This window comes from Ursus americanus, chromosome 25 (assembly GCF_024610735.1).
Source record: "Ursus americanus isolate L20-20 chromosome 25, mUrsAme1.1.p, whole genome shotgun sequence".
Classification (NCBI taxonomy): Eukaryota; Metazoa; Chordata; class Mammalia; order Carnivora; family Ursidae; genus Ursus; species Ursus americanus.
In genome coordinates this window covers 21273485-21296102 of record NC_142151.1, presented here as the reverse complement: position 1 = coordinate 21296102, position 22618 = coordinate 21273485, and the positions used below count along the sequence as shown (strand labels likewise).

The following is a 22618-nucleotide window of genomic DNA, read 5'->3' as shown; positions in this document are numbered from 1 at the left end:
AATGCAAAATAAAATTTATTTCTATTTGAACTAAATGTATCCAAACGAGAGAAAGAGAGTCCGAAACAGCCAAAGATGGTTAAGTTTTAGAAATAACGGGGCCTGTGTTGAAGTCTGTAAGCCCTGAGAGGCTGCAGAGCAGAGACCGCCTTTGCCATCAGAAGGTGACCTCCTCCGGTGGGGAGGGAGAGAGCGTGTGCACACTAGAGCTCTTGTCCTTGAAGGGGATTGAGCGAGCCGAGGGGAGGGGTAGGCGGCGATTGGGTTTCCAATCACAATAGAGGAAACTAAGAGGCTGCGGAGCGGGTGGGCCCCGCCTCCTCCTCTCTCCTTGCAGATCCTGCGCCGGAGGAGACGCACGCAGCTAACATTGTCTTCTTCGCGCGACTCTTACAGCCGCTTCTCTCTGGTAGGTTTCCGCCCAGGCCCCTGAATCCGGGTTCGCGGACACCCGGGTGGGACGTGCAGGGGAGTCTTTGCGTAGCGACACTGGGGAAAGGATCGAGGGACTTCTGCTTTCTGGGGCCTTTAGCCCCGAGCATCCGGACGCAGGCCTTGACTCACCGCTAGGGTTTGGGGCGGCAGGCCGTGCCCTCCGCCGGGGAACCGAAGGAGCGAAGGGGCTGCCACTGAGCCTCAGCCCTTGTCCTCACCGCCACAGAGCTCGCCTCCAGCCTATGCTGTATCAGGGGAGAGACTTGTTGCATTTGCAGCTAAAACCGGGGTTCTGCATGTCCTTGATGGGTTTATGGCGGCCGCATCACCCCCCCCCCCCAGTCCCCAGTGCCTGCTGGCCGGACCCCGGACACGTGCTTGAGGAATTGAGGAACTAGGGGCGCGAGAGGGAACCAAGTACCATGTGAGGGCTGTCTGATCTCGAACCTGGGTTTTGGAATCTACTACCACCGTAATGGACAAGTGCCCCTGCTTCTGCGGGGCTGCGGGTAAAGGATGATCTGCAGGTTTGGCCCTGCACTCCAGTTTTCGCCCGGCTACGGATGCAGGCCTTCTTGGAGATAGAGGCCTGTACTTTTCTGGCCTCTTGATGCTTCGGGTGCTTTGTTTACTTGGCCAGCTTTGGATGTTGAGAGTAAGGAAGGTCTGGAATTTTCCCTAGAGACCTTCTCCTGGGAGATAGTGGTGGCTGCCCTCCCTTGTGACCTGCTGCTCTCGGCTGCCCGAGTTGGCAGAGAAAGATGGCCTGTGGGCGGCGAGCGGCCCAGCTGCAGTTAGGGGCCGAGGAGAGCGGGAGAGCTGGCACTTGGTTAGCGGAGGAATTAGATGGCAAACCTGGCTTTTTAAAAGGTTAAAAATCGAGAGGTACTCAGCAAAGAGGGTCTTTGTTCCTGAACTTCAGGCCCTGGTTCTTTGGCTCATTTCTAATGATTCACATCCGCAGGGAGGCGGGGGGTCTCCCTCCCTTCCCCCAGGAGGGGGCGCTGGACCGAAGGGGGCTGGAAAGGACCAAGAATCGGAGATTTGGCCTTGTTTTCCAGTCTTTTCGTCTGCAGCCACCACTCAGATCGTGGCACAGTCCCGCATATATAATAGAAAACATTTTCTTCTAATTTCTTCTGTTATGGAAAAAAAAATTTAAAGCACTTTTCTCCATCAGGATCTGAAAGAAAATATGTACTGGCCTGAGCCTTTACCTGTGGTTTCTGAAGTTTCCAAAATTACTTTAGAAGGTCCGTGCGAACCACTAATCTGTATATAGCGACCATTTCTGGATTTTTGTTTTCCACTGCTTACTGGATTCTATCTGTGAGGATCTTAAACCAGCTGGCGACTAGACTTCATGGAGAAAAAAATACGTAGTTTGTGTCTCTGCTCAGCAAGAGAAGGTGCAGCCTTTCAGTGCTGCTCAGAATGCAGGACGTGTGGGAATTTTCTTTGTCAGGCCGTTTGTGGGGGCAGACCAGGCTGCCGATTTTTTTTTTTTTCTTTAGCGTTGGTGAGAAGACTGCAGATGTACTCTGCAAAGTAATCTCTAAATTTAGTTCTACAGATGGGGGGGGTGCAGTATTTTTTGGTGGAAAAATAGCTATAGAACAAAACAGTTGGTACACAGTTGTGTCCAAATTCAAGTACTTTATTCCGATTTAAAGCTGTCCCAGCTCTTACTTAACATATACAGCTCCTAAACTAGTAAACTTCTGTTACTTAATCCACTGCAGATGAGAAAGAAAAAGTAGAGTAGAAAGCAGGGTACAGTTTGAAATAGGTACAGTGGCTGTGGATGGGACAGTCTAGCATAAAAAGTAAAGGGAAAACTAGAATAATAATGGTTGACAATTCTAAGTGATACTTGCATGGGAAGAAAGGGCCTAATTTTGACTTGTACCCTCTCTGTATTAGAAGACAGGGCAGTATGTTTTGTGTACTAAATTCCCATGGAATTGTGAAGGTTCTTTCACAATTTCAGTAATGTTTGCCATTTTAGTTATCCAGAAAATGCACCTGATTATCTGATGGCACAGATAAATATGGTGTTACGATATGGAATGGTTTCCAACAGGTTCTCTTTTCTTCCTTTTTTTTTTTTTTTTTTTTTTAATGGCTGGAAAGAAACTGATTCAAAGGCTGATATTCTCCTAATGTGACTCCCTGAAAGGAAAGTGTATTAAGTGCGTGCCCACCTTCCAGTTACCTTCCAAGGGGCACTAAATGGAATTTAGAGTAATATTTCTGAAGATTTTGCTTCAACATTCATCACCATTTTCATGTCACTGTATTTATGAAGTATACATTGTATGTCCAGTACACTGTGACAGGTTTTAAGTCAGACTTAAAGTAGAAGAACCGGTTCTTATCTTCAAAGAGTGATAATGGTAACCATGAGTAGTAGAAATTATATTCATAACTGGCTATTAACTCTTTTAGACTGAGCTTAAATATGGGTTAGTACAGGGCCCTGGTTTAGTTTGCATAGTTACATATAAGTTCTTGATGAGGGGAATGGAAACAGATGGGCTAATCTAAATGTAAATATTCATGTCTTTCAGCCAACAAATGAAGAGCCACAAGACAAAATTGTTATAACTTGTTAAATACAAGCACAGAATCCTAGGCTTAAGAACCCAAATTCTAATGCCTTCATGGAAGTTTTTGTTTTAATTAAATTCTCCATTAAGTGGGTTACATGGTTCTTTAAAATATATTTTGTGTTGGAGAATATCATTAGGCTCATTTTCAGCTGTGCTGTAGTTCAAAATTGCAACAGTAACATTTTGTGGATTATTCCCATTTGGGTTTTATATGTGGGTGTATGTATAATGTTTTGGTTCTTTTCTTACAGGGCACAATGGCAACTCTTAAGGAAAAACTGATTGCACCAGTTGCAGAAGAAGAGGCAGCCATCCCAAACAATAAGATCACTGTAGTGGGTGTTGGACAAGTTGGTATGGCGTGTGCCATCAGCATTCTGGGAAAGGTACATTTCAAGAGCACCAGACATGATAATTTCAGTTTATGTATACAGTCTCTTTAGGCACTTCAGAATTTTATCATATCTTTAAAAGATTTTGCTTTCCTAAACAATTTTTTTTTATTTTACTTTTTAAAAGATTTTATTTATTTATTTATTTATTAGAGAGCACGTGTGCGCGGTCAGGAGTAAGAGAGAGAGAAAGAGCATGCAAGCTGGGGGCAGGGGCAAGGGTAGAGGGAGAAGCAGAAGCAGACTCCCTGCTGAGCAGGGAGCCTAACACAGGGCTCGATCCCAGCACCCCGAGATCATGACCTGAGCCAAAGGCAGACGCTTAACCAATCGAGCCACCCAGGCACCCCGTTTCCTGAACAATTTTAAATAAATTATAGACATCATCACACTTCACCGTTTAAGTACATAAGCATGTATTTACTGAGAACACTCTTGCTATATGACCACAATAGAATTACTATAGTTGAGGAAGTTAACATTGATACAATACTATTATCTAATATATAATACTTAGAGTTAAAATTCTCCCAACTGTTTCATAGTTTCTTATATCTGTTTCCACCCCAATCCAAAATCATATCTTTTATATACTTGTGTGCCTTTCATTCTTCTTTAATCTGGAGCTGTTACTCAGCTTTCTTTGTCTCTCCCGTCATTGACATTTTTGTAGAGTGCAAGTCAGTTGATGTAGAATGTCCCTCAATTTATGTTGGTCTGATGTTTCCTTGTAATTAGGTTCAGGTTAAATGTTGGGGTGGGGTTATGACTAGGCAGTGGCATCACATCAGGGGACACGCAGCGTTCAACTTTTTCTTATTCCTGATAGTGCCCAAGACTCCCTGGGTTGAAGTGATGAGTGCAGGATTTCTCCACTGCAAAGGTCTCTTTACCCTCTGTAATTAATAAATAATCTGCACAAGGGCTCTGCAAGGTTGTGGAAATGACCTTCTAAGTCCTTCCGAGTACGTTTCCTAATCGGACATAAATTCTCGCATAATCAGCACAGTTCTCAGCTTCGGGAGATACAGTCCTGATGTCCTGCTGTTAGCACCTTCCACTCTGCAGACTTGTTCCCTGTATACCTCCACAGACTTCCGGCTTGCCTTCTGTATACACCCATGTAGGTCAGGCCGTAGCTTTTTTTAGTCTCCAAGGACTTTGGAGGAAAGAGGCCCTTTATTATTTACCTCACTGAATTGATTCCTTGATCTTTTTGAGGGCTGCCTTAAATGTAGGAACCCTGCCCCCCCCTAAAAAAAAAAAATCGCTGCTTTGCCTTTGGTAGAGGACACTGCCCCTTTGTGCCGTATCTGAAGGCCGCCTGAATAACGCCTCACCAAGCATGTTTCTGTTAGCAGAGTTCAGATTCTCAAGGAACAGATTTTAAGTCCTTACTGAGAAGAAGCTATCAGAGAAATCAACTAAAATATGTAGTACACACTGATGGAAGTTTTACTCTTCCGCATTTTTTTTTCTAGCTAGGATCGACTAGGTGCTTATTTATAATAGCTGCTTCCCAAATCACAGGGAATTTAAGGAATCATAATTTAGTGCTCACGTTCATGCCAATGAAAATGAAAAATAAGCTTACTTTTTTTTTTTAAACATTCATTGAACGTACACCACGGTGGAAGTGTTTTAATAAAAGCCTTCATTTTAAACAACAACCTCGGAGTGGGAAGTGTTCATATCCTATTTTCAGATGAGGTGGCTGAGGTGTAAAGAGATTAAGCAGCCTGCCCACAGTCACACAGCTGAAGTGGTAGAGCTGTGTTTTTGTTTTTTGTTTTTTAATTTTTTTTTTAAAGTAAACTCTACCCCCAGTGTGGGGCTCGAACTCTCCACCCCGAGATGAGCGTTGTGTGCTCTACCACCGGAGCCAGCGAGGCGCCCCAGTAGAGCTGTGTTCTGAACCCAGGCTCTGAACCCTTAACTATATTGGCTCCAGTTTCTTTTTATTCTAAACGGGTATTTAGGCAGTTAAAAACATCAAGGTATTAGTGAAATACTAGCTAAAGATATTTCTTTTCTCCTGCTAATCTCAGACATTTCAGGAAAGTACATCTGAGTTAGCATGATTCTATAAGGAGTTCCTCTATGGTTTTCACTGTTAACTTAAAATCGTTTTTGGTAAATAAACTTGTGGCTGTACTCATGTTATGTAATACTTTGGCCCAATTCAAGTGCTGGAGAGAAGAGACCCTGCTGCTAACGCAGTAGGAATCTTCCAATTTAGATGCCGGGAGGGAATGACTGCCTTGCTCAAAGACCATTTTACTAATTAAAAATATTTAAATCTTATTTTAATGGGTGAAGATTAAAGTGCTTCAAAATTATTATTAATATTTGGGGATTATAAACCCTGTTAGTTTCATAGAAGAAAGAAAATAACAGTGCCCTACTCTGCTGGGGGTTTATATATTACTCCACTTACTCCTTCCCAAAAGCTGGTGGGATATTGTCATCTATATTTTACTGTTGGAAAGAAACAGACTAGAAAGGTTAAGCCACTTGGTGAAGATCACACAGAGCTAGTAACAGTCTTGGAGCCCATCGCTGGACTGGTATGCTTTACAGGGAGTACACATTGCTTTCTCCCCAGGAAGTGAGCCGAGCTGGGGCATCAGAGAGGTTGAGGGGGACTGGACCTTCACCAGACCTGAGAAGGCAGCTGAGGCCCCTAGTACAATGTCCCATCACTACAAAAACTCAATTTATCCTTCGCTTCTCTTGCCCACTCTCCCCAACCTCATTGCCTTCATATGAACCGTAGTAAGCTTTGATAAAAATGGTTGCTTCTGTGCTTAAACTTGCCAGTGGTTTCACAGGACACATAGACTGTATTTGTACATTAAATCTGAGATGTCACGGATGTCTCCCTGCCTGTCTCAGAGCAAGACGGTGCAGTGCACGACTCCAGGGGGCGCCATTCCCATAGTGCCAGCCCCATCTTTACCATCTCTGACTTTATTGTTCCCATCTGCCCTCCTTCAAAATACCTAGCTCATTTCTGCTTAAAACCCCCTTCCTTACATTTTCTTTCACCTGGGATGTTCTACCCTAGACCGTCAGAGTTGACCTCTTCCTCTTTCATATCATGCCTTTGTAGGCAGGCAGTCGCTGACCCTCCAAGTAAACGTCCTTCCCAGGAACTTTAACATCACCCTGCCTTGTGGTCTTTGTAGCGCTGCCGCTGTCAGAAATCATCTGAAATGGTTCACTTAATTCCTGTGCCCTTTCTGGGACATTCCATGAGAAAAGGGACTTTGCCAAATTTGTTCATTACTATGTACCTAATCAGTAGAATGTCTGGCACACTTAGTAATAAGTATGTGTTACATAAATAAATGCTTCTGCTATTTCTAATAATCTCTTACATTTTGTCAAATTTTGATCATAGCCTTTCCTTTCTCCTGGCTTCTATTGCCAAGTATGACTCCTGCCCTGCTACCCACCACAGGCTCTGCATTTTAGCTGTCAAGAGGGGGCTCATCACGTGGTCAGGGTTTGCAGAGCTTCCATGCGGGGTTATCATACCCCCTTGGGCCTCTGTGTCCAGCTGTCTTTGAGTCTCTGTCCTCACTTAGGTCAACTAGCCATGTTCTTGCAGTACAGGCACAGCCTAAGAAGTTTCTTTGGAGCAGTGTGACTACAGACCGATTGTGAAGTACTTTGTACAAGAATTGTCTTTGCACAAGAATTGACAGATTAATAAAATGGACTGAAAGCCCAGAAAAAGGCCCAAACGGTATTTAATAATACGATTGAAGTGGCATTCCGCACATCACTGAATAAAAGGCGCTTGTCCATTTAGTTCATTATTTGGAAAAAGTTATGCCTTTTCCTCCCACAAAATTTCATGCAGATGAAACACTTGAATATAACAATGCAACGATCAAATGCTAAGACGTCAGTGGCAGTAATTCATTGGCTAAGAAGGTCAGGAGGCAAATAGGGCCACCTCTGGTCCACATAGGACTTTAGATTAAAAGATATTTTTGTTGTGTGTCAAACAAGTGGTCAGGTTCAGCAGTGATGTTCTTGCCTTCTACCTGACCTTGTTCTTAAGCAGGAAGGACAGCAATTAAGTCTTGCTGTTTACAGCGTAAGTGGATTCACAGGCTTTACAATACAGGTATTCCCTGCTTTTCGAAAGTTCATGTTCTGCTACTTTGCTTTTACTGGAGACCCCTCATTAGTAGCTATTTTTGCTAACCAAAAGAAATCCCAAGAGTATTTTCCCTTTGACCTCAAAAGGGTAAAAAGCGAAAAGCAGCCAGAGTTTATTTTGTTGTAGAGGCAGCACACATCCCAAGCAGTGAGAGTGGCCCCACCAGACTCCTTCCGCAGGAAGTAACTGCGCACACTCGGCATCTGGGCATGAGGCTGCAGGAGCTTTGCACTGTGAGAGCATCTGGGCTTTACCTCAGTTTATTTTGTGTATCTGTTAGCAAGATGTGTCTTAAGGTATCGGAGAAGCCTAAGGGAGGGGCACGTGGGTGGCTCAGTCGGTTAAGCATCTGCCTTTGGCTCAGGTCATAACCCCGGGGTCCTGGAATTGAGCCCCGCATAGGGCTTCCTGCTCAGTGGGGAGCCTGCTTCTCCCTCTCCCGCTCCCCCTGCTTGTGCTCTCTCTGTCAGATAAATAAAATCTTTAAAAAAAAGTTAGTTTGCTTTCCTGTGATACCAGCAGTGAACATGTGGAATTTGAAATTAAAAACATAATACTATTTAAAAAAGAAAAAAGAAAAGCCTAAGAGAGGTTATTGGGATCTGAGCATTATCAGAAATTTCCTGTATAGATTAATGGTAATAGCCACTTCTGCTTTATGCCATTTCTGCTTACAAAAGGTTTGGTGGGAACATTCTACTTTAGGATAGTGGGGGAAACCTGTGTAGGAATACAGAAGGAGATTTATTTCAGTCAAACAACGGTGCTGACACTTAGTCACACATCTTCTCTGTTGCCTGCCTCCACTCTTGGAGGGTATTCAGTCCTGCAGATGCAGCTAAATTCAGTGCTACAGTTATTTTTTTCAAGTGTTGGATCTCTTCCTTCCTTGCCAGCTGAGGGTGCACTTGTCAGCCAATTCTCCACACCCACTGGCTGAAACAAAAGACAGGATCTCAGATCCTGTGACATCCTTTTCCACTTCAGCCTGAAACTGTTTTGCCAGGCCGACTTTAGCTGCACACATGTTATGTGACTAAAATAAAAGTGATATTCCTAGTGCTGGGTACCTTGATGGAACATGATGGCTATTGCTAAGTTATAATGTACTAATTTAGGGTTTAAAAAACACAAGGTTTGTGTGATCTTGTCAGAGGCTGCAGAGGAACCAAACCATTTAAAAAGTATCGGAACATGTTTCTAAATAACACTTGTGAAACTTCATGCCAGTATTTGCTAGGTGTGGGAATGAGGAAACAGTTGCTAAGTAATCCCCAACTCCCAGAATGGTCATTGCAGAAGTTTGCAAGTCAGTCTGTTGCTTGGAAGAGCGAGCACATTTGGAGGCTCGAGTCTCAGGAACTCACAAGCAAGCCTATTGTAACTCACTTCTTGAGACCAGCAAGCCGCTGGGATTCGAGGTCTGGACAGTGCTCATCCCTTGGCTCCTACAGGGAGCGGGATCTGCTTCGGCTGGCAAACTGAAGTGGGTCAGGTTTTCTTACTGGCTTCTCCCTCTGCTGGTCAGTGCCTTCCAGATACCTCCTGTTACACCCTAGGCTACTATACCTTTTCCTTCAAAGTGCCTTCTGAACCCAATTACCTACCCTTTCCCCATCAACCCTCCTCTCCTATGTAGCTGATCACACTGTCCTTAGGAGAGGTATCCTCATTTTTAAGTGGGTGTCAGTATTGATAATATCCTATTAAGCTAATTATTTTGCTGATAGCCCTAAAAACAGTAAAGGCAAGGACCTGAGTGATAATTTCAATGAGAGGGGTAAGTACTTTTTATAAATTTTGCAAATTATGGGTTTCCATAAGATAACAGAATTTGAAAGCTGAAAGGTTTGGATGCATCTAGTCTGACAGCCTACTCCCCACCCCTTATTTTTATGAGAAGAGTTCAAGTACTTGCTAAAGAGAGCACTGTACATGACTGATGAAGGGAGAACTCGAGGCTTTGTTTTATCCCCCTCTTCAGGTAGGGATAAAGAGAACATACAAACATAAAACATGGTACATAATAAGACATTTTCTAGAATATGTAAAATTATTACTCTAGATCGAGATTAAATAATTGTTGATTTAGACTTCTATTTTGAATGAGTGGCAGAGGATGACAACTGCAGTAGAAAACAAGAGAGCTCGGAGACTTGGGTTGATCACAGGAGAATCTGCTAGTCCTGGACCCCACCATCCATAAGATACTCCTTCCTTTTCCCCCATCAAGACATGCGAATTGGTTCAGTCCAACCTGAGGACTTCAGGCTTCAGATGGGGCTTCAAATCCTACTATGTGCTCAAACTGTTGGCGGTTTAAACCCAATCTGCCCTCTGAGAAACCCTCCAAACTAGAGGTGATTTCAGGGATGGACGCTGCCCAAGGTTGATTCTGGGTGAATCTTCACCGCCACTCATTAATGGGAAGACTTGTATATCCTGAGACCACTGTTGAGCTGCTGGTTTCATGAGGAATCTTTGTCTACATACTCTTAAAGTGATTTGTGTCATGCTCATTGAATCCTAGTTGAATACTAGAAGGTGAAATTGAGCAAAATCAGTGTATTAAATATTAATAGTTCATTCAAGACTTTCTCATGCCGTTGCTTATAGAGCACACCTAACTCCATGGTAAAATTCTCAACGTTTTTAGACCCTTGGTGCTTAGCCATTTAAAGGGTCTGCGTTTTGGGGGTGCCTGGGTAGCTCAGTCGGTTGAGCATCTGACTCTTGGTCTCAGCTCGGGTCCTGATGTCAGGGTCATGAGTTCGAGCCCTGTCCTGGGCATGGAGACCACTTAAAAAAATAAATAAATAAAGGGTCTCTGTTGGTTATGAGCTGAGGTGCCCTAGAGTAACGTAGGGCACTAACCCCTGTTCTTGTATTTCTAGTCTCTGGCTGACGAACTTGCCCTTGTGGATGTTTTGGAAGATAAACTCAAAGGAGAAATGATGGATCTGCAACATGGGAGCTTATTTCTTCAGACACCTAAAATCGTGGCAGATAAAGGTAGTTACATTTCACGCCCAGAGTGATCTAATAATAGATGCCCCCGTTCTGATACAAAATTAGTCTTCAGTCCCGACGAGTCTGGGTTCACGGTTTTTCTTTCCTTCTGCCTCCAATTCATCCTTGAGGACAGACGCAAGTATTACCCCTATAAACTTCCCACATGACTTCCACACATTTGACACATAATATTTTAGGAAATTGTATCATAATGCTTTTACATGTGTCTGAGAGCAGGAGTGTTTTAGACCCCCAAAAATATTTGCACAGAGTAATTTGAGTGCTTTGAAGAAACGAAATAAGATTCATGTTCTAGCTGTCTCTGTTCTGGATGGGCCCATTTATGCTCTGATGCTACCAGCATAGCAGGCCTGTGTCTAAAGATAGCAATGTGGACCTCAGAATAATTACTACTACTACCGGCTGTTATTCATTGAATTATTCGCATTCTGGGTACTGCGAAATTTTTGAATGTCACATTTTACCCCATTTCACAATGAACCTATGAATTGTAGGTCTTCCCCGTAACACTGATAAAAGGTACGAATAACTATTCAAAAGTCACATAGCAGTACAGTTTACTGTGTGACTCACCCATAGCTATTGATTCTGATGATCACGTCAGGTAATGTCTATATTTGGGAAGTGACACATTTCCTTGAGGAAAAAATATTCTTCAGAGAAACTCAATTGCTAAAAGTGAATAGGCTTCCTTAAAATATTGAGTATTAGAAATGAGTTTCTAGCCAAGAACAAACTTCTGTGCCTTCCTTCCCCTTCATGGATTGGATTAACATTACAAGCCTAGAAGGGTCCTCAAGTCCTTTTTTTTTAGTTGGAGGGGTGCCTGCTGGACTTTGGACTCACTGTCAAATTACTAGCAATCGAATATTCTAAAATCAATAGCGTTTTGAATTTATTAGCCAGAAACATAATTTAGGGCCTTCTTTATTTCCTTGGTCCATTCTCTGAGCCAGTTTTATGGTTGGATTATTTCTGTGTAACTCAAAAAGGAAGAAGCCATTTCTCTTGAGAAGAGTGTTGTACTTCAAAACCTTCTAACAGGGAATTCTTGGATACGTAGTTCTTACATAAGTAGTTCTTGTAGTATGTGATGCTTATGCAAGTTCTAGAAGCTTATGGATGTTTAGGTTTCTGGAGCATACCATAGATGATATATTTTGATGAAGAATTGTATTTAAAGTACCTTTTCCCCCCTCTCCTTCAAGATTACTCTGTGACTGCCAATTCAAAGATCGTGGTGGTGACTGCCGGAGTCCGCCAGCAGGAGGGAGAGAGCCGGCTCAATCTGGTGCAGAGGAATGTTAATGTCTTCAAATTCATTATTCCGCAGATAGTCAAGTACAGTCCTGATTGTATCATAATTGTGGTTTCCAACCCAGGTATTTTATTAACAAGAATTATCTTAAGGTTTGCTCCTGTGAAGTTAAATGCTTTGGGTGTCTGTTTTATTTTGTTGTTCGGCGTTTAAAGAATCCATTCTAGGATTTACTAGCTGAAGCAATTCTTGTGTCTTCTGTTATTGGCCGCAGAAGAGTGGTGTTTGCAAAACAAATGGCAGAGTCCCTGGGCCAAATGCTTAAAAGTGTGAGAAGAGTTATATATAAAAACAGTTGCAACTGTATGTTTCATCAGTTTGTTGTAGAGCCTACAAGCTTTTTTAATTTTCTAGGAAGATTATCCGGGGATGTGTAATGAAACATTTAAATGTGGCTTCAGTTTGTAAGAAACACTGTAGCACTTTTGATCTTCTGTTAGCCAAAAAGTGTATTCTAGGGGCGTTGAATTTGAGAATAGTTTAAAAGCCGTGAATCAGTCCGGTTTGAAAGATAGAAATAACTGTATCGAAGGACAGATAACATGCTAATGCCAAATACTATAACTGAAAAGTTGCTTTTTTTGCTAAATCGGCATTTGCAGAATAAACATTAAAGCTTCTGGTTAGAAAGAATTGTATTATTTAACCAAAACAGTCAGAATTCACACTCTGTTTCACACTTGCCTGTCTATAATTTGCCACCAAACAGACTGTTATTGGTGAGCATAGTGGATAATTGATAAACTGGTAGAACTGATTGTCTCTGACGCTTCACATAGAGGAAGATTGTGAGTAAGAACCAGGGGGATCCTTATAGTTTGGTTCCCTTATTGGAAGTCAGCAAAGACAGATTATTTTAGTAGTATTCTCTGCAATCCTGGATTGGGGGTTACGAAATAGCTCAGTCTTGTATATAAAACTTCTTGTAAATACATAGTGACAGATAGACTTGGAACAAGAGTGACAAATAGCTGGCACATAGGAAGTTGCCGTGTCCCATGCCTGAGACGCACGTCATTAGCTCATCATACAACTTTCCAGGTATAGCTTCAAAGTCTCAACTCTCCAGGGAGTCACACCCATGGAACCAAAGTTGCCAAGGAAGAGGTTTATGATACCCAGTCCAAAATGACCTTAAAATATCTTAACCAGCGTGGAGACTGCAAGATTAACCTCTCGCCTTTCTTGCGTGTGCATTTTCTCCTTTTGATGGGTTAGCCTGTAAGTGCTGTGATCCTGTCTAGACCAGCGAGTTTTACTCTTTAAAGTCTCAGGGCGTGCCACACCACAATGAAGGTTCTATCTTAGAGGTCCTTTCATTAACGTTTCATTAAATACTGCAAAATGTAAATCTCTTGTATTATCACAGTTGCTTACTGCATAGTATCTTGTGCCCAGGAACATTTATAGTAGTATGCCTCAGTAATTGAGTAACCCATGGCTTTGGGTTATGATGATAATCGTTACCATCATGGAACATTACAATCAGAAGGAACTTATGTGACAATCGGTTCTCCTTACCTCCATTATCTCTGAACGTTGAAAGTATTCACGTCTTTCCGGCTGCATCTCAGACTGGAAAAGTTGGGGAGGAAGAAGCTAGGACACAAGCTAATTGACATAGCAGTTGAAACCAGTTTTGATTTACTCACATATATTATTTCTGAACATTTTAGTGGATATTCTCACATATGTTACCTGGAAACTAAGTGGACTACCCAAGCACCGTGTGATTGGAAGTGGGTGTAATCTGGATTCTGCTAGATTTCGCTATCTTATGGCTGAAAAACTTGGCATTCATCCCAGCAGCTGCCACGGATGGATTTTGGGAGAACATGGCGACTCAAGTGGTAAAGGAAAAAAACCCCATAATATTCTAATTTGTATTTATGGTATTCTTGTCATTCTGAACTTTTTTAATTTTAATTTTATTTTTGTATTATTTTCACATATATTACAAATAAGCAATTTGGGGGAGAATACTTTGATAGTAGGTAAATATGTATATAGTCCTCATCAATTTTTTGCCTGCTAAGTTTAGTATCCATTGATAATTCTTGATTAAATAAATTATTACTATGATAGCTGTCAGACACAATACTCAGTCATTTCTTCTATATCTATTGTATTCTGCTATAAAAGAGAGCTTTCTCTTCCCCATTGATGTGCTTATTTATATCAATATGCACTCAGAATTTTAATTTATTCCACAAATGTTCTTTTACCTATCTTTGTAATGCAGAAATTTTCCCGGATTTGGCAAGTAACAGGCTCTTCAGACTTGTTCCTGTGTCTTTTTGACATGTCCCAACATTTTTGAGCCCTTGTCTTTGGAACAATAAAGTTGTGCCATATTGGTGTTATACTTTCCATTTCCCTGCACTAGAAACACCTCTTTCTCCAGTGAGCCCCATTTCCTTCTAAGGGGAATGGTGTTTAGAAACCAAGATCTGGACGTAGATGTGCTCGTGCTCCTGGTGTATCTCTGCTTCTAGGTCTTTCCAGGGCACATAGGTATTATGTCCATCATGTTTATTGAAGTGGGAATAAATTCGGGTAACAAAAGTTTTTTCATAACCATATCTGCTATTCTATAGTGTAAAATAAATCTTGCTTTATATGAGATCTGATTTGGGGGCACCTGGCTGGCTCAGTTGGTAGGGCATCCGTCTGACTCTTGATCTCAGGGTTGTGAGTTAAAGCCCCATATTGGCCATGGAGCCTACTTAAGAAAAAAAATAAATAAATAAAGTAAATGAAATCTGTTTGTTAATAAACCATTAGTAACTATAGATCATTTAAGTAGTAAGAGCCCATTTGGTAAATATCTCGAATTTCTTTAGGAATTTAAATGGAATTGTTGGACATAAATTAATCACCGTAAAAAGACCAACATTACAGTTATACTGCACTTCTGTTGCTTTTATAACGCTTTGCTTTGAACCAGTTAAGGGGCCCTGGCTGGCTCAGTTGATGAACCATCCGACTCTTCATTTCCGCTCAGGTCATGATCTCAGGGTTATGGGATGGAGCCCCGGGTTGGGCTGTGTCCTCAGCAGGTAGCCTGCTTCTCCCTCTCCCTCTGCTCCACCCTCCCCACTCTCCCTCTCTAATAAATAAATAAAATCTTTAAAAAAAAAAAAGAAACAGTTAAAACACCATTTATTTAAGTTAATGTCTCTCTTTTCATTTAAGTTAATATTTCTGTTCCACGTGCACCTGGGTGGCTCAGTCAGAAGAGCATGTACCTCTTGATCTTGTCCTGAGTTCAAGCCCCATGTTGGGTGTAGAGATTACTAAAAAAATAAACTTTAAAGAAATTTTTAAAAAAATAATATTTCTGTTCCAATTTTATGTAATAACATTTATGAACAATTCTGATTGTATCTTATAACTCTTAAGCTTATTTATTAAATTAAAATACACTGAATAGGGGCGCCTAGGTGGCTCAGTCGTTAAGCATCTGCCTTCAGCTCAGGGCGTGATCCCGGCGTTCTGGGATCGAGCCCCGCATCAGGCTCCTCCGCTGGAAGCCTGCTTCTTCCTCTCCCGCTCCCCTTGCTTGTGTTCCCTCTCTCGCTGGCTATCTCTCTCTCTGTCAAATAAATAAATAAAATCTTAAAAAAAAAAAATACACTGAATAGGCTAATGGTGTAAAACTCTAATTATCCAGAACACTTCAATATTAGTGATAATCTTCATTTTACTAAATTCACATCTGCCCTATACGCAAGGAGGTATTTCTCCCTAAGAGGTTTAGATGCCAATATTCTTTTGAATTCAGTGAGAGTGTGTAATGTGATTTTAGTAGAGAGTTTGCTATGGTATAAGACTTTGGTCTTACAGCCATTGCATTTGCCCTTTTTCATATAATGATGCAAATTTTTTTTTCAGGCACATTGTACCATATCATTCAAGAGTTCCTAATATCCAAGGATTTGTTTGAATTTATGTCCTATATAAAAAACTATCACAATGTCTAGTGTATAGTGAAAGTTCAGTCAATGCTAGTGAATTACAGTTGTACAGTTATTAGAACCACAGACCTGAAGGCGATATTATGTGTCCTCTAATTTAAGGCTTGCATTATAGTGAAAAAAGTGAGGCAAAGTAGGCATAGTGGCTAGTGGCTTGTTCAAGATCCTTAGCTAATTAGTGGCACAACTACAACCAGAATCATGTCTTCAGACTCCTGTCCAGTCTTCTGTTCACTCATCACTGTGTCATTTTTTTCCAAAACACCTTTTCCCCTATTTCCACATTGACCTGTATTGCATACATGAAATGAAAGAGAATTAAATCATGCTCAACCCTGGCATGATTATGTAGATTTCATAGTTTCATCAAAAGCCATGAGAGTACCCTAGTTTTCTCAACAATTAGCCTGAATTCTCAAAAGTTGTGGACTTACAAGGGAGTCTTACGTGGCCACAGCCAGCTTTGCCCATAGTAGCTGGTTTCAGCCGTACTAGACGTTACCCCATGCTTTTGCTCCTATTTTCTGAGTTTACGGTGCTCTCCTCCAAAGGTCCCTGAGGACCATACTAATTTTTCAAGGTCCAGTTCAAATGCCTATTTTTTGGTAGCCTTTTCTGACAGCTCTTTGCCCCTAATTTAAGTAGATTCTTAACTTATGTTTTATTATGCTTTCTCCATACCTCTGTGGTGGTTCATCCTATTGCTTGAGTTTCCTTTGCCTGTTTCTCCCAGCATATTCTGAACTCATCCACAGCACAGAACATGCCCTTACTCATTTCTGTATACCTGCATCTTCAATATATGCTTTTGGCTGGATTAGAAGGTGTTAAGAATAAGTAAGAATGTTCGGATGCATCAGTCCCTCCAAAAGATACGGTTGATGGTAGAGAGCACTTTGCTGTGCCTCTGGAGGCGTTCTTGGAAGGAAATGTTGGGTACAGTTAACACCAGAAAAATTCACTGTGGTTGTTACGTGGAGTTTGTTTTGAGAGCTAGACCAGACTTGGGGCATGAAAAGAGATAACTGGAGTATATTTGGACCTTACCCTGGAATATTTTTTTTTTTAATTCACTCCAGAAGAAAGGGTTTTATATAAGAAAAATAAGTAGGACTAAAGTTAAAAATTCTCAAATCAAAAGTTTAAGGTAGTCCTGAACTAGAAGCCCTTGTGATTTCACGAACCTAGGGGGAGGCAAGGAATTTTCATATTCTCCGTAAATACGACACAACAATTCCGTTTTGCTCCAAAATGGTTGACAGTTAAAATGTCAGCTCTGTGGCTGTTGGAAAGCACATGTCCGCCTTCAGGGGAAAGTAGACTTGGGTCAGTTGTCTTTGGAGCAACTCCAGCGGGTATTCAGTAACTAGCCTCAGAGGTGAAATCGGAACTAAGAATAAGATTTTTAAAAATAGTGTCAGAAATAATATGACATGTTTATCTTTTTTCTCCAGTGGCTGTGTGGAGTGGAGTGAACGTGGCAGGCGTTTCTCTTCAGGAATTGAATCCAGAAATGGGAACAGACAATGACAGTGAAAATTGGAAGGAAGTGCATAAGATGGTGGTGGAAAGGTAAGTGGAAGGGGGCTTAAGGTGATTAATTTTATCGAGATAAAATTGTCAACAATTTCCATGACTGCCTGCTCAGGTAAGCTCTTAATATAGTAAACATGTGGGACTCCTGGGTGGCTCAGTCCGTTATGTGTCTGCCTTCGGTTCAGGTCATGATCTCAGGGTCCTGGGATCGAGCCCCACATTGGGTTCCCTGCTCAGTGGGGAGCCTGCTTCTCCCTCTCCCCAGACTCATGCTCTCTCTCATTCTCTCTCACTCTCTCCCAAATAAATAAATAAAATATTTAAAAAAAATATAGTAAACATGCAGCTGTTCTCTTCTGAAGCTGACAAGACTAACTCTACTGGTCAAACGTACCATGTAAGTCCCCCGTAGGGAAAGCAGATGTTTTTCTGGAGAAGTCCTGTTGTATAGGGAACAGGAGCAAAACATGGAATTAACAAGTGAGAAGGGCTTTCAAATTGCCTCTTATCCATAAATAAGGTTAGAAGCTGGACACTTTTTTAGTCTCATAATTACCTAAAATGAGTACCTGCTGATTGATTGCTAAAAGTGTCACAGCTATGCTGTTTTTACCTTTCCACACCCAACTAAAGATGTCACCCTCTTTTTTCTCTTTTTCTGTTCACTCTTTACTGACCATTCTTTTTTTTTTTTTTTTTTTTAAAGATTTTATTTATTTATGTGACAGAGAGACAGCCAGTGAGAGAGGGAACACAGCAGGGGGAGTGGGAGAGGAAGAAGCAGGCTCCTAGCGGAGGAGCCTGATGTGGGACTCGATCCCGGTACGCCAGGATCACGCCCTGAGCCGAAGGCAGACGCTTTAACGACTGTGCTACCCAGGCGCCCCTTTACTGACCATTCTATCCTGTGTCCTTCATGCTTATTTAAATAAGGTGTCATTGTGGAATAAAGAGTATGGGCTTGAATTTAAGTCATGACACTGGCATTTATAGAAGCCGTTTAACTTTTAAGTAGAATCTCAGTTTTGTCCCCTCTAAAGTCATATAGTAATAGAATTATTATAAAAATTGAGTAAAAACACAGACAACACTGGTGAGCAGTCGGTAAACATCAGCTGCTATTTTTTGCAGAGAATTGTTTGAAGACTTTCTCAAACATGGAATTGTTTTGCTTAGTTTAAATGTAATGTGTTTTTTTTTTTTCCTGGAATTTGGCTTGTGCATGGAGGAAAAGATTGTTTAAAAATGTGAAAGGGTCCTTAGCATTTCATTAACTTAATCTCTTTATTTTACAAATGAGAAAACTAGGACTCAGTCAGGTAATGCAATTTGTCCAAGGTCTTCTAGCTAGTGATTGCATTAAATCCCAATTTCCTAAATTCTCATTTTGGTTACTCCTGCTACCTCTTAGGGACCATGGCCTTTGTGGGTTTCAAGGTGTAAAATTTATGTTCAGAAAATTGCCAGGCCAAGGTATGGTCTTCCCTCTGCTGTTACGCTAGTTGGTCGCCATATTTTAGGTGACAGGGGTTAAGTGGGACCTCAAAATCAAGGTATATTTTGTCCTTAGAATGTGAACGTCCTTTTATTTTCATTGTTTCCTGATTTCATTAATAACTTCGGAAATATTCATGTTAATGAATATGAAGATGGGTTGGAAAAAAGTATATTTTTACCACTGTGACTTTATAATATTCATGCATATAGTGAGCTATTTTGTTTTAAGTTTTACTTATTTATTTTAGAAAGAGAGAATGAGCATGGGAAGGGGTAGAGGGAGAGAGAGAAACTCCAGCAGACTTCTTATTGAGCTCCGAGCCCAATGCAGGGCTCTATCTCAAGACCCTGAGATCATGACCTGACCTGAAACCAAGAGTTGGACGCTTAACCTACTGCACCACCCAGAGGCCCCTCAGTAATCATTTTAAATTTATCACAGCATTCATATAGAGCCTGCTGGGTAGTGTTTCCAATTGTAAATGTTTTACATATATGTTAACTCATTTAACAAACTTATAGATACCATTGCTATCCTCATTTTACAAAAGAGGACACTGAGATAAGAAAGTCTTGCTGAAGATTACACAGTTTAACAAGAGAGCAGAAGTCAAACCCAAAGAGTCCAGTTTCAGTAACTATTGAGTCTGATTTCAGTGATCTCTTTTATGACTTTTTTCTTTCCTTAGTGCCTACGAAGTCATCAAGCTAAAAGGATATACTAACTGGGCTATTGGATTAAGTGTGGCTGATCTCATTGAATCCATGTTGAAAAATCTATCCAGGATTCATCCAGTGTCAACAATGGTGAAGGTAAGATAAACCGTTAAAAATATAATTTCTAGTATTCTATTCTGTGAAGAGATTTAAAGAAGGACAAGATGGTCTCAGTCTACTTTTTTTTCTGAATCTCAAAGTTCTGTGGAAACTTCTCCCTCTTCTCCCTTGTATGCTGTGGCAAATGAAATATTAACTGAGTCTTTTTTGACACAGTTTCAAAGTATATATTTGTATAAGTCTAATAGTTTTATTTCAAGTTGGGGTATTAATCTGTAGATTGTCTTTGATGCAGTACTTGATAACCTTAGTAAATTTAGTTCAATTTAAAAGCTATGAGACAGGGGCACCTGGGTGGGTCAGTCAGTTAAGTGTCTGCCTTCAGCTCAGGTTATGGTCTTGGGGTCCTGGGATCAAGCCCCATTCAGGCTCCCTGCTCAGCTCCCTGCCCCCCCCCCGCCCCACTCATGAGCATGCTCTCTTGCAAATAAAATCTTTAAAAGAAAAAGCTATGAAACAAGTAGAAATTCTTTTTTCCAATAAAATTAAGATTGTATTAAAACATTGTATAAGATAACTGATTTTCCATAAGTCAATGGCAGCGGTGAAAATGTAAGGGGAAAATGGAGTAGATTAAAAGAAACATGCAAAAGAGAAAGATGCAGAAGTATTTGATGGTAAAATGTGGTAATCAGGTGTTTTGGTTTCATTATTTTAAATACTATAATGGGACGCCTGGGTGACTTAGTAAAGTGTCTGCCTTTGGCTCAGGTCATGATCCCAGGACCCTGGGATCAAGCCCCATGTCCAGGTCTCTGCTCAGCGGGGAGCCTGTTTCTCCCTCTCCTTCCTGCTGCTCTGCCTGCTTGTGCTCTCTCTCTCTCTCTCAAATAAATGAATAAAATCTTAAAAAAAAATACTATAGCAAAAAATAAGTATGGCAAAAATTGGATAACTGCTCAGTCTTGGAGTGCATATTTAGAATTTACTTATCTCTACTTTGGTTTATGTACAAAAATTTTGGAATTGAAAGTTTAAAAAATAGGGGTGCCTGGCTTGCTCAGGCAGAAGAATATGTGACTCTTGATCTCAGGGTCCTGAGCTCAAGCCCCACATTTGTTATAGAGATTACTAAAAATAAATATACTTTTTTAAAAAAAGTTTGAAAAATATATTAAAGTAACTTGTTTAATATAATTAAATAACCCAATTAGTTGTATGGTTAAAGTGACCCTGTGAATAAATTAATTACTTTATAGAAACTGGTAAAGTGTTTTGGAAATTATACTATTTTTTAGCAACTCTTGGATGTTACAGAAATCTTGCCTTTAGTGGCTTCCAACTACTTATTCTGGACTTGTTGGACAACCACCACCTGAAAATCCCTCCTAAACTAAAGAATTTTTTGAAATTTAGTATTTCATGAAAAGCAGCCCATTAAAAAACGCATTGGAATGCAATTTAATTTGGAGACTTAGTTTTATTTAAGTATATCTAAGCGGGGAGAGTTGTGTAAATAAGTTCAGTAAAAAACTTACTACTTTCTTATAAATTTCTAGTTTGTCATAATGTATATTTGTATATTCTGTGTATAAAATCAAATTCAGAATATAAGTATTTGGGAAATATGGGCCTGTAAGTGTTGAAAATTAAAGAATGAGTTTGTGCTTACTATATTTCCTGCATGTCTTTCTATTTAAACATGGGTTCTGTGGTCATTCTTATCTATGATTTCATTTCTTTTTTTTTTTAAAGATTTTATTTATTTGAGAGAAATCACTAGCTGGAGGGGGTGGGGAGGAGCAGAGAGAGAAGCAGGCTCCCCGCTAAGCAAGGAGTCCGAGTCGGGGCTTGATCTCAGGACCCTGGGATCATGACCTGAGCCAAAGGTAGACTCTTAACCTACTGAGCCACCCAGGCGCCCCTATGATTTCATTTCTTAAACTAACTGTTTCTCTTGTTCTGTCAGGGGATGTATGGCATTGAGAATGAAGTCTTCCTGAGCCTTCCGTGTATCCTGAATGCTCGGGGCTTGACCAGTGTGATCAACCAGAAGCTGAAGGATGATGAGGTTGCCCAGCTCAAGAAAAGTGCAGATACCTTGTGGGACATCCAGAAAGACCTAAAAGATCTCTGACTTCTGGCTTCTAGGCTGTAGAAATTTAAAACTACAGTGTGATTAACTGTGAGCCTTTAGTTTTTCATCCATATACATGGATCACAGTTTGCTTTTATCTTCCTAAATATGTGAATCTGGGCTCACAGAATCAAAGCCCATGCTTGGCATAATGCTTGCAATATGAGCCCTTGAACAAATAAAACTAACTATTGTAGTGTGCTTCTATTTCTGGGACTCTTCCTTTAGTGTCTTCTCAAAGATTTCAGTCATTGTTTCAAATAATTCTGCCCCCTTGTAAAATGCCCTGAATTCTATGTTCCGTTTTCTATATTTGTCCCCCAAATAGCACAAATATTCTTTGTCACGACATATGCCATGATTTTGTTATTGCTGTTCTGAGAATATGATTACCCTTTTATTTTTAAAGACGTAATTTTTTTAGAGCAATTTTAGGTTTACAACCCAATTGAAAGGAAGGTACAGTGATTCCCCATACACCGCTTGCCCCCACACCTGATGGTTTCAATGTCAGCCACCAGATGGTACATTTGTTAAAATCCATGAAACAACATTATCATCCAAAGTCCATAGTTTATGTCAGGGTTCACTCTTGGTGATATACATTCCATGGCTTTGAACAACTGTATAGTCACGTGTTTCCCTCATTCTAATGTACAGAGTAGTTCACTCCCTTAAAAATTCCGTGGTTTCCGTTTTGAGGCTGCAACTGAAGATAGAACTGGAGGCG

The 22618-nt window shown here is 40.8% G+C and overlaps 1 protein-coding gene across 1 annotated transcript; it reads left to right on the top strand.

Annotated features, from left to right (window-relative positions):
• The first annotated feature begins 275 nt into the window (after positions 1-275).
• LDHB (lactate dehydrogenase B) lies at positions 276-22089 on the top strand. Its single transcript, XM_045811827.2, has 8 exons — positions 276-409; positions 3299-3433; positions 10508-10625; positions 11855-12028; positions 13641-13814; positions 17396-17513; positions 19664-19787; positions 21721-22089. Exons 2-8 carry the CDS (start codon positions 3305-3307, stop codon positions 21886-21888), a joined length of 1005 nt encoding a protein of 334 aa, XP_045667783.1. The 5' UTR covers positions 276-409; positions 3299-3304; the 3' UTR covers positions 21889-22089.
• Positions 22090-22618: the final 529 nt, after the last annotated feature.

Excerpts from the sequence above, each read along its gene's own strand:
- LDHB (XM_045811827.2), top strand. The coding sequence starts at position 3,305 with ATGGCAACTCTTAAGGAAAAACTGATTGCACCAGTTGCAGAAGAAGAG. Across the intron at positions 12,029-13,640 it reads AATTGTGGTTTCCAACCCAG|TGGATATTCTCACATATGTT; the intron begins GTATTTTATTAA and ends TGAACATTTTAG. Across the intron at positions 13,815-17,395 it reads AGAACATGGCGACTCAAGTG|TGGCTGTGTGGAGTGGAGTG; the intron begins GTAAAGGAAAAA and ends TTTTTTCTCCAG.